Source organism: Pleurodeles waltl, chromosome 4_2, assembly GCF_031143425.1.
Source record: "Pleurodeles waltl isolate 20211129_DDA chromosome 4_2, aPleWal1.hap1.20221129, whole genome shotgun sequence".
Lineage (NCBI taxonomy): Eukaryota > Metazoa > Chordata > Amphibia > Caudata > Salamandridae > Pleurodeles > Pleurodeles waltl.
The window spans coordinates 1,027,732,312-1,027,749,780 of NC_090443.1; the positions used below are offsets into that span (position 1 = coordinate 1,027,732,312).

Here is a 17,469-nt window from a genome sequence, read left to right on the forward strand (position 1 = left end):
GTTTGTGCCAGAGAAATGCCGGTACTCTCCCATTCAAAGTATTGCACAAGTGCTGAAAAGTGCCAGTACTCTCCCATTCAAAGTATTGCACAAGTGCTGAGAAGTGCGGTACTCTCCTATTCAAAGTGTTGCACAAGTGCTGAGAAGTGCCAGTACTCTCCCATTCAAAGTATTGCACAAGGGCTGAGAAGTGCTGGTGCCGGTACTCTCCCATTCAAAGTATTGCACAAGTGCTGAGAAGTGCTGGTACTCTCCCATTCAAAGTATTCCATAAGTGCTGAGAAGTGCTGGTACTCTCCCATTCAAAGTATTGCACAAGTGCTGATAAGTGCCGGTGCCGGTACTCTCCCATTCAAAGTATTGCACAAGTGCGGAGAAATGCCGGTACTCTCCCATTCAAAGTATTGCACAAGTGCTGGCACTCTCCCATTCAAAGTATTGCATAAGTGCTGAGAAGTGCCGGTACTCTCCCATTCAAAGTATTGCATAAGTGCTGAGAAGTGCCGGTACTCTCCCATTCAAAGTATTGGACAAGTGCTGGCACTCTCCCATTCAAAGTATTGCATAAGTGCTGAGAAGTGCCGGTACTCTCCTATTCAAAGTATTGCACAAGTGCTGAGAAATGCTGGTACTCTCCTATTCAAAGTGTTGCACAAGTGCTGAGAAGTGCCAGTACTCTCCTATTCAAAGTATTGCACAAGTGCTGAGAAGTGCCTGTACTCTCCTATTCAAAGTATTGCAGAAGTGCCGGTACTCTCCTATTCAAGGTGTTGCACAAGTGCTGAGAAGTGCCAGTACTCTCCCATTCAAAGTATTGCACAAGTGCTGAGAAGTGCCGGTGTCAGTACTCTCCCATTCAAAGTATTGCACGAGTGCTGAGAAGTGCTGGTACTCTCCCATTCAAAGTATTGCACAAGTGCTGAGAAGTGCCGGTGCCAGTACTCTCCCATTCAAAGTATTGCACAAGTGCTGAGAAGTGCCGGTACTCTCCTATTCAAAGTATTGTACAAGTGCTGAGAAATGCCGGCACTCTCCTATTCAAAGTGTTGCACAAGTGCTGAGAAGTGCCAGTACTCTCCCATTCAAAGTATTGCACAAGTGCTGAGAAGTGCTGGTGCCAGTACTCTCCCATTCAAAGTATTGCGCAAGTGCTGAGAAGTGCCGGTACTCTCCTATTCAAAGTATTGCACAAGTGCTGAGAAATGCCGGTACTCTCCCATTCAAAGTATTGCACAAGTGCTGAGAAGTGCCTGTACTCTTCTATTCAAAGTTTTGCAGAAGTGCCGGTACTCTCCTATTCAAAGTGTTGCACAAGTGCCAAGAAGTGCCAGTACTCTCCTATTCAAAGTATTGCACAAGTGCTGAGAAGTGCCGGTACTCTCCTATTTAAAGTGTTGCACAAGTGCTGAGAAGTGCCAGTACTCTCCCATTCAAAGTATTTCACAAGTGCTGAGACGTGCTAGTACTCTCCTATTCAAAGTATTTCACAAGTGCTGAGAAATGCGGGTATTCTCCCATTCAAAGTATTGCACAAGTATTGAGAAGTGCAGATACTCTCCTTTTCCAATGTAACAAGTGCAGGTACTCAGTACCGGATAGTACCTGCTGCCCCTAATCTGGCCTCAAATAGCGTTCAGTTGCCGCCCTTAACATTGCAGTGTGCCCACAACGTGAATTCACCAAAAGGCGAGGTGTAGCGGAAGTGACATCACACGCTGTTTGACCTTTTTGGTCACTCACACACACATGCTTACACATACACACACTCTTCCCATAAATGTGCCCTCACCTGCACACATGCACATAACATGCAAAAGCATTTGTTACTTGCCTCAGCTGCCAGGGAAGGTCACATTCTAGCTAATTTGGCTCATTTTTGGATAATAATAATAATGCATATGAATATTCACTATTAGTGTAATTAAATCATTGCAAACAACAAGGACATTGGAGCCCCAACTGATGCCCATAGGAACGAGCTGCCCCTGTGGCCCTGGCACTTTTTTTGCCACCTCTGAGGCCAAGGGTCGCAAATGCAGCACCAGGGGTTGCAAGGGGCAAGCTGAGGGTCGCAGCTGTAACCCCTGGTTAGCCTTAAATGACGTCCACGAATGTGCCTTCTCCATATACATACTCGTGCCCTCTTTCTCTAATTAGTTATGTTACAGTGCTTATTAATGTAGTCCACCACACTGACGACTCAAAGGCAGGTGGCAACAGATGGAAAACATGGGCAAGGAGAGAGAACAAGCATTGGCAATGCCAATAAGTCTGGCTTTAAAATAGTGTTGTATAGTAATGTGAAGCATTACAAGTAAATAATTATAAAACAGGACTACAAGTCCTGAATTTGAAGGAAAAAACCTGGACTGGAGCGGCACACCACGCATGGACCTTAGAAACTTGGCAGCTATGCTCCTCTGGAGTCAGAAGTGTGTATCCTTGACGCCAAGAAAGAGCCCATTGGCTGGGTCATGAGTGGTAGTTCTTTAATGACAATAAATTCATGACAGAGTTGTTATAACAAAGTTTCATTTCACCATAGTTTCAAGAAATGCCCCCTTCCACAGCAATTGAAATCAATACAATTGTTTGTAATTCTATAGTTGTTTGAAATATAGCCAAAAGTTTAAAATTTTTTTAAAATTTCAACAACTGGCCATAATCAAAAGCGAATGCACTTTTCGTGTTTGTACTTAGCGCTGTGTGGCCTACCTTTCACCTGGGTATTTAAGCGCTTTATGGTTCTTTTCTTGCATTCATTATAAATTTGAACCTACTGACTGTAACAAACTCTGGATCATAGACACCAGTATAGCCATTAAAGGGCACAGTTTGAATGCTGTATAGCTCTGGTCACAACCTACTCCCCAGGACAGAAACAAATATGTTACAAACAGAGCAGAAGTACCCTATGGTTTGCTTGTTTGCATGACAACGAATCATGCAAGGAAGGCAAACCTCCATCTCATGCAGGCGTGACACGTGCACACAACTATATTCACTCTCTGGTCTTCTTTAAATTTACACAGAGAGCTTTGACTCACACAAAGTCAAGCATTGTTGGTAAGTCAGTCATACCCAGGGCCATGGGATTTATGTAACAGGGGACTATCAAATTAAGCAGTACAGTTGACTAAATTATACGGCAATAAACAGCAAATATGTGGTGTAATGTGGCACATGTTGTGGCTGTATACCACATCAATACTGTCTGTGCAAAGTTTCTGCCTCATTAGTCACAGTTTAACACTTCAATCCAGCAATAAGTCATCAGAAACTGACCAGATGACTTTTGAAAAGGGCCTTGTCGCTCTGTTTTTAGTAACTTTTGATCAGTTTGAGCTAGAAAAATAATTCTGTAAAATCTGAAAATTATGCAGCAAACGATGGATTATGTGGCAAATGCAGCAAATACATAATTATGCGGAAATCACCACAGCCGCAGAATCGCATAATTGCAGTGGCCCCGGTCATCCCCTAGCCTGTGTATCCCACTATTTAAGTTTCACATTGCCTGCTTTGAACACCTTGTGTCAGTGGCTGCGACTGACACACCAGCATGCGTACAATCATTTTGACAGTGCCAAAGGCCTAGTGTCATTTAGTTCCACAAATGGTATTGCAGAAGAGCAAGAAATGGCCTCATAGACCTCTGGGCCCTGGTGGCACTGCACCTGCTGCACCGTTGGTAGCTACGCCCCTGATTGCCCCACTGTCTTCCAACAGTCAGGGGTGTTTGGAGATTGAAAGCGATCAGGAAAAGGGCAGAGGTGTAGCTACCACTGGTGCAGCAGGTACAGTGGCACCGGGGCCCACGGAGACCTGATAATTGTTGTATTTTACTACCACAACAGCAGTCAAAAGGGCAATTTTCCTTCGTTGCACCAGGGCCCACGGAATCCTTGCTGCGTTACTGGGAAATTGAAGGGAACTGAAATGCACATTTCACATCTCACTACCATCTGTGTGAAGTCTCTCCACTGAGTGTCATTGTTTGGGCAACGTTAGTGGTGTTTGGATGGCATCATTTTTTCCAGGTAGCTCTGCTCCATCACTCAGGTGTGATATCCTCAGCGGAGATGTCCAGCCTCAGTCTTGAGAAGTTCATCACATGCAGTGACAGGTAGCACAGGCTGTCTCACAAGCCATTCTGGGCCACCAGAGAGTGACTGAGACAAGCTGGTGTGACAGGAGGAGATCCTGGGGCCCTGTCTGCATCATCTGGAGGACAGCATCATCACAAACTCTGAAAAAGAAGAGAGAATAGGTGAAAAAGGAGAAATGAAGGCACTATACAGCCGCATTTCACAGGCACATAAGTAAGGGGTGCAGAGGGCTCTTATTCAGAAGTCCATGCTACTCAGGGCCTCACACTTATGCTAAAAATCTATTCATAGGCATTGAAGCAAGCCTGCCCTGTTAATTCATGGCAGCTAAAAACCACTAGATGGCACCAGCCTCTGTACTGGCATGTTTTGTTTTTCACTGAGCACATTTTTAGGTCGAAGCCTACCATACAGGGCAGCTGTCCAGTTGCAAAGACATTTTGTGGACATGCTGAAAGCTGAACAAGGAATGCATTCCTCCCACTGCTTACCATTGGCTTTGTGTTTTGTAATTCACATTTCGATGCATTCTATGTGCTGGCTTTACTTGCTTTAGGCTGTCCAGCATCTTTGTCTCTTTTGTGGAGCATAGCCTCTTTACCATCCTTTTGATAGGCTGAATTGTAGCCCCCACTGCTCACTTTCTAAAGAACGTTTTTCCTTTACATTAAGCACTCCACGAGAGGGCATGTGTTTTCCAGTTATCTCCCTCTTCTGCTACTTCCTCACTGAAATCCCCGCCTCCATCGCTCCAGGGCATTCAAAGCTCCTTTAAAAGGACACAACAGACTCCAGACAATTCGCCCACTGATTGTTTTTATGCAAGTTCATCAAACTTAATTCAAGCAAAACATTTATAATCCTTGGTCTGGGTGTTAATGCTCGAAAATCAATATCAGACTCTGTTTTCGAGTATAGAGGGCATGGCATTATACTAACATCCATGCCTAATTCATCCTTTTTTAATTCAAAATGTTGATATTGCTCTGTTTGCATGACTTAATGCATCTCTAAAATATTCCTGACTACATTACCAGACAGTGGACTAATGAAAACCGCATTTTTTCCAGCAGCACAACATCTCCTTTGTGTGTTCCCAAATCGCATGTTGTATATATATCCTGTATCAAGATTAAAGCATTTTGCACTTTAGAAATGCAATGTCTAAACAGTAAAATGGAGGGTACAGTGGCTTTCTTTGTTTGCGGTAAGAAGAATTCAGGTCTCCTTGCAGCAGTTTGGAGTTCCCTGACTCAGAGATGCTGATAAGGGAACAACAACCATTTGCAATGCAATGGGTCTCGTGTTTGCTCGAGTTAGAGCTATTAGCATTGTGATCTCCTAATCCGACTTTTCTTGCCACATAAATTGAAAATTTTAAGTAAAACAGTTTCACATAAGCGAGCCGATTCACAGCGCCACGGCATCAGCGCGAAGGAGAGACACAAAAAGAAAAAGAAGTTCGCTTGCAGTCAAACGTATCGGCAAAAGTGCAATTGGCCACGTCACAGGGTCGGTCCCCAAGGCAGTAACAAAACCTCCCCAAGGAGGGACAAACGTAAACCATTTACCAATGTCATCAAAGCATTTTTGAAGGGCAAGCCCACGAGCGAGTGGTAGTGATGGGCATGCAGTGGGCGTGGTTAAAAGCCCAGATACATACCAACACGTCGGAAAGGTTGCGCTTGTGTGCTGCTATGCTCGACCTCATAAAACTGCCATGATCAAGCACCGCAAGCCAGATAAAAGGGCCCCTGTGGTTTACTGACTTCAGTAAGGGACCTGCACAATCAGCATTGTGTGCAACTTGTTTCCAGCACAGGCACAATGCAGTGTGCTTTCATATTATTTTTAATTCCATTATACCTCGAGCACCCATTAAACACAAATTTAAAATACACTGGCACAACATTAACCAATACACCAGTGGCGTGGCTTGGTCAATATGACTGGAGGGGGGGGGGGGGGTGCCTTCAGATTTCCCAACAATGACACTGGAACATCTTGTCAAACCACCTTATATGAGAAGTAACATGGGGGGGGGGGGCGTAAGCGGTAGTGGAAAGAGAGAAGAGTGCCCATAGATAGGGGTTAGCTTAAAACACAATATTTCTCAAACTAATCAACATGTTTTAAGACCTTCAAACACAGAGGGGAGAGATTGGGTGTGTCAGTGTGGGCATGTAGCAATTCGAGGAGAAATCCGACAGACACTTCACAGTACCTCTCAAATCTCTGCACCCCATGCCCACCGTGTTGCTTTTCTCCTCTGAATTTCCCTGCCCTCTCCTTCCCAACACATGACCATCCGGCTTTCTGCTGCTCTTTTTATTTAGTTATTTAACCACTCAGCTCCTCCATTGCTGGCTTGACCCCCTAAATATATATATATATAAATTTACTGCTATAGTTGGGGGGTCAATGGAGCAATGGAGAAGCTGAGAGGTTTAAAAATGAAATAAAAAGAGCAACAGAAAGCCGTATATATATATATATATATATATATATATATATATATATATATATACACGCCAGGGCAGCGCTGCAAGCCGTGCTGACCTGGGGATTACAAGTCCCCTCTCCGCCAGCTTTTACATGGCAGTTGCACTGCCGTGCAATGGCTGGCAGAGACAAGGTGCCGGGGGCCCCATGGCATGGCCAGTGCAGGAGCCCTCATGGGCAGCCCTGTCACACTTTTCACTGTCTGCTTAGCATACAGTGAAAGGCTCAACAGGTGATGCTGCACCCGACGCAACACAACATTGCCACTAGCTGTATTATGAGCCGGCGTCAATGTTGGGGTCTGCTTCCTGATGGGTCAGTGGGTGGAAAATCTGTTTCCACCTGCCGTCCCAGCGGGAAACTCTTAATAGCCCTCGTGGTCAGGTCACCGCACTGGTGGTTTACTGACCGCACGACTTCGGCAGACGGGCATTTCCGTCCGCAGAAGTTGTAATGAGGGCCTCTATTTTTTGCTGAAAACCCACAGACCTCTATCCCTTAGGACGACCTACATTATCTAATTGAGGCTGCTTTAGTGAACTTCTAGCTAAAACTGTCAATCATTTTTATTCTCCTAAACTAATAAATTGGCTTCCAATATACAAGATTCTTCGGATGTCCTCAGTGGATTACATGATCTGACTTGGGACACACACTACAGATTTCTTATGAGATGTCTTCTGCAAGAATGTTCACTTTCATACCCAGGTTACTAGGAACTGATTGCTCAAATGGCAGAAATATATTTTGTACTTTTCCAAGAATACTGTCAAATTTTATAAAATGCCTGTCAGAATATGTTATATATGTCCTGGTTTGTCCCTGAAGACAAGAAAAATAGACAATATTGCAAGGACTATGATTCTACGAGAAATATGGGCTTTCACGTATATCCAAGCCAGGTAAGGTTAGATATGAATGATGCATTACTCTTCAATTTTTACAGCATCATCAAGCAGAGCAGCCTTCGAGCAGTTAGTCTATTAATTTTTAATAGGAATGAACGAAGAGGAGATCAAAATTTAAGACTGATTTAAGATTGAGATGCGTAATGGTTTGCGAATAGAAGAAAAGCTACATAGGTTTTAATAATCAGTTAATTGGGTTAATAGATCTTATAATCTGAATGATTTACAGGTAAAACCTTATACAATGACAAGGATATGTATTGCACTTAGATACCTCTTAGAGCAGATAGCTTAGAGGTGAAGAGCTTGTGGGTTGTATATATAAATATTGTTGCTTTATCTGTTGTACTTTTTTGAAACATACCTACATTTGGCTCACATTTGATACTGAGATCACTCAAGATGGACTTCAGAAAACCCCCCTTATATACCCATTAAATGTATATCAGCACTATAGAGAAGTGCTGTACTGTCCCATTACAGGCACACCAGCACTGCAGAGAAGTATCAGTACTGTCCCATTACAGGTATCCCAGCACTGCAGAGAAGTACCACTACTGTCCCATTACAGGTATCCCAGCACTGCAGAGAAGTACCAGTACTGTCCCATTACAGGTATCTCAGCACTGCGGAGAAGTACCACTACTGTCCCATTACAGGCACACCAGCACTGCAGAGAAGTACCAGTACTGTCCCATTACAGGTATCCCAGCACTGCGGAGAAGTGCAGGTACTGTCCCATTACAGGTATCCCAGCACTGCAGAGAAGTACCAGTACTGTCCCATTACAGGCACACCAGCACTGCAGAGAAGTACCAGTACTGTCCCATTACAGGTATCCCAGCACTGCAGAGAAGTGCCACTACTGTCCCATTACAGGCACACCAGCACTGCAGAGAAGTACCAGTACTGTCCCATTACAGGTATCCCAGCACTGCAGAGAAGTACCAGTACTGTCCTTTTACATGTATCCCAGCACTGCAGAGAAGTACCAGTACTGTCCCATTACACGTATCCCAGCACTGCAGAGAAGTGCCACTACTGCCCCATTACAGGCCCACCAGCACTGCAGAGAAGTACCGCTACTGTCCCATTACACGTATCCCAGCACTGCAGAGAAGTGCCACTACTGTCCCATTACAGGTATCCCAGCACTGCAGAGGAGTACCACTACTGTCCCATTACAGGTATCCCAGCACTGCAGAGAAGTACCAGTACTGTCCTTTTACATGTATCCCAGCACTGCAGAGAAGTGCCGGTACTGTCCCATTACAGGTATCCCAGCACTGCAGAGAAGTACCAGTACTGTCCCATTACAGGCACACCAGCACTGCAGAGAAGTGCCAGTACTGCCCCATTACAGGTATCCCAGCACTGCAGAGAAGTACCAGTACTGTCCCATTACAGGTATCCCAGCACTGCAGAGAAGTACCAGTACTGTCCCATTACAGGCACACCAGCACTGCAGAGAAGTACCACTACTGTCCCTTTACATGTATCCCAGCACTGCAGAGAAGTGCCAGTACTGCCCCATTACAGGTATCCCAGCACTGCAGAGAATTGCCAGTACTGTCCCATTACAGGTATCCCAGCACTGCGGAGAAGTACCAAGTGCAGCAGCACAGTAAAGGAGTGCTGCTACTGTCCCATTAAATGTATCCCAGCACTGCGGAGAGGTGCCGTACTGTCCCATTAAATCAGTGGTTCCCAAACTGTGCTCCGCGGCTCCTTGGTGCGCCGTCAAAATTAGCCAGGGGCGCCGCACACAGTCTGGAAACCACTCGGAGGTGCTTTTAATCGGTAGCTTTTCACCGTGGTTTTGGAAACAAAACCCCCTGCATTAATTATTGTGACCAGCGGAGGGCGCCAGAGTACCATTAATAATATCCCTATGACAAAAGAAAAGAAATAGTTTAAAATAAATGGTTTTCAGGAACCTGAACGAGAGAATTAAGAAGTCAAACTGTAAATAGTGTAGGTACAGGTACAGGCTGGGATTACGTTCCCCCACCCGCCAAAAAAAAGTAACATAATGGGGAGCCGTGGCCAACACGGCCAATAGGTCAAAGGAGCCGGGGATCGAAAAAGTTTGGGAACCACTGCATTAAATGTATCCCAGCACTACGGAGAGGTGCCGTACTGTCCCAATAAATGTACATCAGCACTGCGGAGAAGTGCCGGTACTGCCCCACTACACGTATCCCAGCACTGCGGAGAAGTGCTGGTACTGCCCCACTACACGTATCCCAGCACTACGGAGAAGTGCCAGTACTGCCCCATTACAGGTATCGCAGCACTGCGGAGAAGTGCCGTACTGTCCCATTACAGGTATCCCAGCACTGCGGAGAAGTGCCGGTACTGCCCCATTACAGGTATCCCAGCACTACGGAGAAGTGCCAGTACTGCCCCATTACAGGTATCCCAGCACTGCGGAGAAGTGCTGGTACTGTCCCAATAAATGGATCCCAGGCTGCCAGAGCTCCACTCTCTCTAATCCACGCAGGAGCGACCTGTGCACTGCCCTGATGAAGTCACCTGTCCCAGGTCTAATAACGAGGGTACAAAGATCACTTCCCCCCTGTATGCTGAGGGCTTAGTTCTTCTATCACATAAGAAGGCCTAGGAGAGAGTTTGGAATTATCAGGAACAGTCCCCGCCCTATGTTTCCTACAAGTACAGAAGCATTTTCAGACACGGACAAAGTAGGCAGGCGTCCGGGTCCCTCACCCTCCAGGGGACCGGGACACTTGTGCGTCTCAAGGCGCTGGGAGGAGGGGTGAAATCAAGGGGGGGGGGGCAGAGAGGGTCACTGATCAAACACCCATGTCTTGAGGTTCTTTCTGAAGAGCAGGAGGTCTTTGGTTTTGCGAAGCTTGGTGGGGAGGGAGTTCCAGGTTTTGGGGGCGAGGTAGGAGAAGGACCTGCCTCCTGTGGTGGTGCGTTGGATGCGGGGGACTGTGGCTAGGGCGAAGTCGGCTGATAGGAGGTTGCGTGTGGGAGTGTGGAAGTTCACTCTTTCGTTGAGGTAGGTTGGGCCGGTGTTGTGGAGGGATTTGTGTGCATGGCTGTGCCGTTTGCCTCTGCCCACCTCACCTCACTTCTCTTCATATGTCATCACCATTCCTTCCCCCTTCTTTACCTCTCTGTCCATCTCTGCATGGACATCATTTAGGGGTGACCAGGGGTCGCAGTTGCGACCCACCCCAACATCCCACCTCCACCTGCCTTGCCCCTTGCGACCCCTGGCACAGCCTTTGCGACCCCTGACCTCAGAGGTGGCGAAATCAGTGCCAAGAACACAGGGGGAGCTCATGCTTAGGGTCGGTTGAGGCTCCACTATTTTTGTTTTCTGTCAATTTCTTATTACACTAATAGTGAAAAATTGTATTCACCATTAATGTGATACAAAATGAGTACAATTAGTTGGAGTGGGACCTGCCCTGGAGGCTGAGGTAAGTAAAAATTACTTTTTAAAAGTATGTAGTGTGCGAGCAGGTGAGAGTGTGTTTATGTGAGAATGTGTCTAACTGTGAAGGTGTGTGTATGTGTAAGCATGTGTGTGAGGTTCAAAGGGTACGTGATGTCACTTCCGGTATCCCTGGCAGTTTGGTGAACTGAGGTCCATGTTCTCCCGCCCCCCGGCCCATCCCTCTTATGCACATTATTAGATGTTAAAGTCCTGGAAGCAGCGCTTTGATTTTCAGTGCTGCAGCGAGTGTGCCAGGCGCGAAGGACGTAGGATTGCCTTTGCCAATGCTTGATGAAGTTCCTTCTGATATCACAGGCTGGCGCCCGCACACGGTCATCTAGAGCTGAGGTTGTTTCCTGCCCCGCCGAAAATTTAACATTTACTACAAGAGATGAGAACATAATTTGCATAATTAGCCAAAGTGTTATAATAAATGTATAGTTGGCGTGAACGCAGGTGGGGGGCAAAGAGCGTCATCCCCGAGGCCCAAAAAATCCCTTAGATGGTAATGTAGAAATAAACCCAACAAAAACCCAAGAGATGATTGTCCTAAGCAAAGGCAGAAAGAGGTAAACAGGACCCTATTCCTCTTTAGGCTGTGATCATTGAGCACACAGCACAGATAGGCAGCGTCTCAGGCACCATGAGGCAAGCCACGAAAACAGCAGGTCATGTCCTGAAAGCCAAAGTGGTAAATACAAACCCGTCTGCAAGGCAAGCAGTGACAGGTGTGACTGCATCCTTAAGGCAAGGGCCCTGCGTGACAGTCAACGTGTTTCACTTCTTCATTTCATGAAATGTTAACGCTAATTCTCTAGTGATTTATGCTTCCATTTTCTTACGATAATGGCATTACTCCTAGTCCTACTCCCTCGCCTTCCTTTTAACCAATGAGGCCTCCCGCCTCCCCTCTAGACCCTCCCTTCCCCTTTCAAAAACCCCCCCCACCCTTATCCCCTCCTGTACAAAAACCAAGCCCAAGCTGCAACTCGGACAGTCCGTACCGGGAGGGTGGGAGGGAACGGAAAAGGAAGGCGAGGGAGTAGGACTAGGAGTAATGCCATTATCGTAAGAAAATGGAAGCATTACCTCCCGTCCCTCCCTCGCCTTCCTTTTAACCAATGAGACATAGCAAGAAAACACACAGGAGACGGACATCGAGTTGCAAGACCTTTATTTAATATCCTGCACCAAGAACATCCCAAACATTATCTCATAGAGGATAAGACCCGGTGACCTAACACCGACTCCAAACTACCCAAGTCCGACAGCCTATAATGACGCACAAACGTCGAAGGAGAAGCCCAAGTGGCGGCCCTGCAAATTTCCACCACGGAAGTCCCCTGAAGCTCCGCCACCGTAGCCGCCATGCCTCTGGTAGATCTCCCCTGAATCCCTTGAGGAGGAACCACCTCTTTCAAGGAATAGGCCAACAGAATTAAAGATCGAACCCACCGACTCAAGGAAGCCGTGGAAGGTTTCTCACCTTTGCAAGCCGGACCAAAATTAACAAACAGTGAATCCCCTTTACGAAAAGGAGCCACCACCCACAGATACTCCAACAAAACCCTGCGCACATCCAACGAATGCAAACGGACCTCCTCCCTTGAGGAGGGATTCGGACAAAATGAAGGAAGGATGACCTCCTGCCGGGAATGGAACGAAGAATTGACTTTTGGAACAAAGGAAGGTACCGGAACCAGAACCACCCGATCGTGAAAAATCTTACAAAAAGGAAAGGAACAAGCCAATGCCCCCAATTCCCCCAACCGACGAGCCGAAGTAATGGCTACCAAAAAGAATGTCTTCAAAGATAGATGGCGCAAATCACAGTCCCCCAAAGGTTCAAAAGGGGGCTCCGTCAATACATCCAAAACCAAGGACAGATCTCATGAAGGAAAAGAACGTACCGGGCGAGGAAATAAATTAACAAGCCCTTGAAAAAATCTCGCATCAAGCGCCCTTCATCCTGAAGATTACGCCATGGTCCTCTGAATGCCTGAATAGCCGCCCACTGCACCCGAAGAGATGCCACTGACAACCCTAAATGAGCACCGTCCTGCAGGAACTGCATCACCTCAAAGATAGAAGCGCAGGTAGGATCTAACTCACGACTTAAGCACCATGACGAAAACACCTTCCACTGTCTACCATAAGAAAGCAAAGTGGAACGTCTCCTCGAAGCCAGCAATGTAGAACTCAAAGCTACCGGCACCCCCAGACCTGTCAATCCCCGTCGTTCAACTTCCAGGCCGTCAAGTGTAACCTTCTCAATGACCCCAATGGGAGGCAGGGAAACTCCAGGGGAGACGGACAAAGAGGCAGAGGCCACATCCTCCCGTCCGCCATCAGCCTCAACAAGGGGAACCAATTCGCCCTCGGCCAAAGTGGCGCAATTAGGACAACCCTGGACCCCAGATCCCTCACACGTAACAGAAATGCCCTGAGTAGTTGAAAAGGAGGGAACGCATACAAAAGGCCCTGCGGCCAAGGACATGACATCCCGTCCACCTCCCATGCTTGGGGACAACGAAACCGGGAGCAGAAGCAATCCACTTTCGCATTCCCTACTGACGCAAACACATCCAGTACTGGAAGACCCCAAAGCCGAACCAGATGCTGAAACAGAGACTTCCGGAGAGAGAAAAGTTGAGAGGAAGGAATCACTCTGCTCAGCAGATCCGCCCGAACATTCACCACCCCCCAAATGTACGTAGCCCTGAGAGAAGGAACCCACTCCTGAGCCCACACAAAAATCTCCTTGACTAGATTGAACAGAGCCCTTGACCTGGTCCCTCCTTGCCGATTGACATAAGCCTTGGCCACTAAGTTGTCTGTGCGAACCAGAACCGCCGAACCCCTCAGGGAATCCTGAAAATGGACCAGAGCCAGGAATACTGCCCGCAATTCGCGCCAATTCGACGACCGACTCGCCTCCCGAGGGGACCAAAACCCCTGAATCTGAGCCGACCCCATCCATGCCCCCCAACCGGAGAGGCTGGCATCCGTCGTCACCACCACGGGTCTCAGAGGCGATAAAGAAACCCCTATCCTCAGGTGGTCTGCATCCAACCACCATTGCAACTCTCTGTGAATCAATCCGGACCCTGGAACCCTGTCCTTCAGAGAACCGGACCCTGGTGTCCACCTTCTCAAGAACCATGTCATCAAGCACAGGAGATGGAAACGTGCCCAAGGAACCAGAAATATCACCGACGCCAAATGACCCTGCAGACGCAACCATAGAAGAGCTCGGGGAGCAGACCGCAACAATACCTTCTTTACCAAAGCCTGTAGGACACCCAACCGTTTTTCTGACACAGTCACCAACCCAAGAAGAGTCTGAAACCGAGCTCCCAGAAAAACCAGATCCTGGGACGGCACTAAGGCTGACTTCTCCCAATTGACTAAAAACCCGTGGTTTTGCAGGACCCCCAGAACATGGACCACCTGCTTCTGCAAAAGGTCTCGTGATTGGGCATGAATCAAAATGTCGTCTAGATAAGGATGCAGAAATACCCCTTCTGAATGAAGCAAAGCCACTAGAGGAGCCAGCACCTTTGTGAAAATTCGAGGAGAAGATTTTAGACCGAAAGGCAGAACGCAAAACTGATAATGGTCCTGACCCACAGCAAACCTCAGGAACTTTTGAGAGGATCTTGCCCCCGGTACGTGTAGGTAAGCATCCTGCAGATCCAGTGACACCAGAAAGTCCCCGTGTCTGACAAATGGAAAAATAGTCTGAATGGACAGCATGCGGAAATGCACTGTCCTGATCCAGGTATTCACCTCCTTTAGATTGAGCACCGGCCGAAATCCCCCGGAAACTTTCTGCACAAGAAACAAGACCGAATAAGTGCCCTGACCCCGTTCGTCTAGCGGAACGTGGGAAATGGCCTCCTTGATCAGTAAGTCCCGCACTCCGTCCAATAATGCTCTTCTCCGTGACCCCTCTGAAGGCAGAGGTGTGGGACGTACCCCTGAATCTGGAGGAACCACCACAAAATCTATGACATAACCATTGGCCACAATGTCTAGTACCCAATGATCGTTTACACTGTCCTTCCAAGCTGAAAGAAAGTGACTCAGTCTTCCCCCAACCGGCCCTCTGCCAGGCCCACAGTGATTGTCAGGACCCCTTCTTGAAACCACCCCGGGTCGCAGGAGCAGACTTCTTAGGTGAAAAACGCGGCTGAAAACGCCGTTTCCTAAATGAAAAGGATTTAGCATCCCTAGTAGGAGAAGATCTGGAATGTTTCTTCCACCCTTTACCCGAAGAAGAACCCCCTTTATAAGGTAAGGCATGCTTCTGTTCCTTAAAAGCCTTGGAAAGCATGGATGGCAATTGTTCTCCAAACAAGGTACGACCTTCAAACGGCAGTCTCAACAAGGCCGCCTTTTCCCCTGGATCAGCCTTCCAGGAACGCAACCAGAGGGACCTACGAGCCCCAATCAAAGACCCAGATGCCAGAGCCGAAGTACGGACCACATCCGAAGACACATCAGCCAACAATCTGGCCTGCTGCTCCATACCAGCCAGGAGCTCCGAACATTCCGCCCCTTCCTGTACAGCCACCGCCAGTTTATCAAAGTCTTGAACCAATGACTGTGACGCATAAGCAGAATAAATCCCTGCCCTCAGCGCCAGATTCTCCGCAGCAAAAGCCCTCTTAAGACCCGAATCCACTTTACGGTCAGTGGCAACCGTAGGCACACAATCCTCCGGATTGACTGCCGTTTTGCCAATCAGAGTAGCCAAAATAGAGTCCAGGCGTACTGAAGGAGGCAAAACCTCCTCACCCTCAAGTAAGTAAAGTTTCTGAAGGAATCTTGGAACCTGACCCTTATCCACATCCTTCCACTCACGAAACACCATATCCCTCACAGGTCCCTGAAAAGGCATGGCAAACTTTGAAGGTGTCTTATATTGAGGAAATAAAAAGAGAATCCGAGTTTGCAGGTTGAAACACTGGGAAACCCAAATTGTCCCGAACATGTGCCATCACTTCCCACATATCTTCTCTGGAAACATATTTCCCCCCAGATGACGTCGATGGGGCTGCTACCGATGAGTGCGCACATTTAGACTGACCAGTCCTGGCCACGCCTGCTTGTAGTGCCCTGGTCACCGCCACCTCAATCATATCCTGAACCTCCTCTCTGGACATGAGGGGAGTACCCCTGCCAGGAACCTGTGAGTTCTCAGGAGTAGTAATGCTAGCCTCACCCCCCTCCTCCTCCGAGGAAGAAGAGACAATCCTACGTCTCTTTGCTGGAACTTTAGGCATGGTAAACAAATAATCACTGACTTGAACCCCAAAAAACGACCCTCTATATAGGCACCTGGTCCTCCCCCCAATCAGGGCTCCACCAATCCCTAAAGAGGTCACCTATTTCATCAAATACATAAAAACCACGGGCCGAACGCCCGTCCTACCTGAGAGCATCTCAGAATTGAAGTCCCTCGGTTCCCCGCGGCTCCGCGGCGCTGAAACCCGGAAATCAACGTCCCAGCCACAGAGGGCCGGCTGACCCCGTCAGCCGGCCTCCAGGACACGCCTCTCGAGCAACCATGCTGCTCGTTCAAGACGCGACCCAGCCGAAGCACTCCTCGCGGAGCTCCGCGTCCCGAGGAGTGCCACCATCGACGACCTCCAGGCCCCGCCGTGCAGGTAAGAAAGGGAAAGAAAACCGTCTAGCGTGGGCTAGACAAAAGAACAGGAGGGGATAAGGGTGGGGGGGGTTTTTGAAAGGGGAAGGGAGGGTCTAGAGGGGAGGCGGGAGGCCTCATTGGTTAAAAGGAAGGCGAGGGAGGGACGGGAGGTAATGTCATACTGCACCACTTTCAATATTGGTTACAGGGCCTGATTCACAAAGGTAGTTAGACTAAAGCCCATATTTAAACCTTTTTAGCGCTGCGTTTGCGCCGCTTTTTGACGCGCAAACGTACAAAATACAATTGTATTTTGCAAGTTTGAGCCGCTTTTGCGTCAAAAAGCGGTGCAAATGCGGCGCTAAAAAAGTTTACACCTGAAGTGTAAGTGTAGACAAAGGCCCATATTTATACTTTTTTAGCGCTGCATTTGCGTCATTTTTGGACGCAAAAGCGTTGCAAACTTGCAAAATACAATTGTATTTTGTAAGTTTGCGCCATTTTTGCGCCAAAAAGCGGCGCAAATGCGGTGCTAAAAAAGTCTAAATATGGGCCTAAAAGTCTAACTTCGACCAAAAGTCTATCTTTACTACTATTCAGTATTCACAAAGGTAAGTTACTACTAGTAACGTTACCACTATAAGCCTCAAGTGGAGTTGGTTCTACATCCTTTTCCCAACACAGGTCCTTTTTATTCACACTCGTGCCCCAATCGGGCATCAAACCTCTTAGTAATGTGTGTGAGATCCTCAAAGAGACATCTTTCAAGGTTCCCAGAAACTGAGTGGGTGCAATTAATCTGAGACAAGACTTGAGGAGTCATATTTG

At 47.6% G+C, this 17,469-nt stretch overlaps 1 protein-coding gene across 1 annotated transcript in view; it reads right to left on the reverse strand.

The window, feature by feature from the left end:
* Nucleotides 1-2,472: 2,472 nt before the first annotated feature.
* CABP4 (calcium binding protein 4) overlaps nucleotides 2,473-17,469 on the reverse strand; it is a 76,987-nt gene continuing 61,990 nt past the window's right edge. Inside the window, exon 6 of the mRNA XM_069232921.1 lies at nucleotides 2,473-4,249. Coding sequence (XP_069089022.1) covers nucleotides 4,221-4,249 — 29 coding nt within the window. The 3' untranslated portion in view covers nucleotides 2,473-4,220. The remainder of the gene's footprint in view (nucleotides 4,250-17,469) is intronic.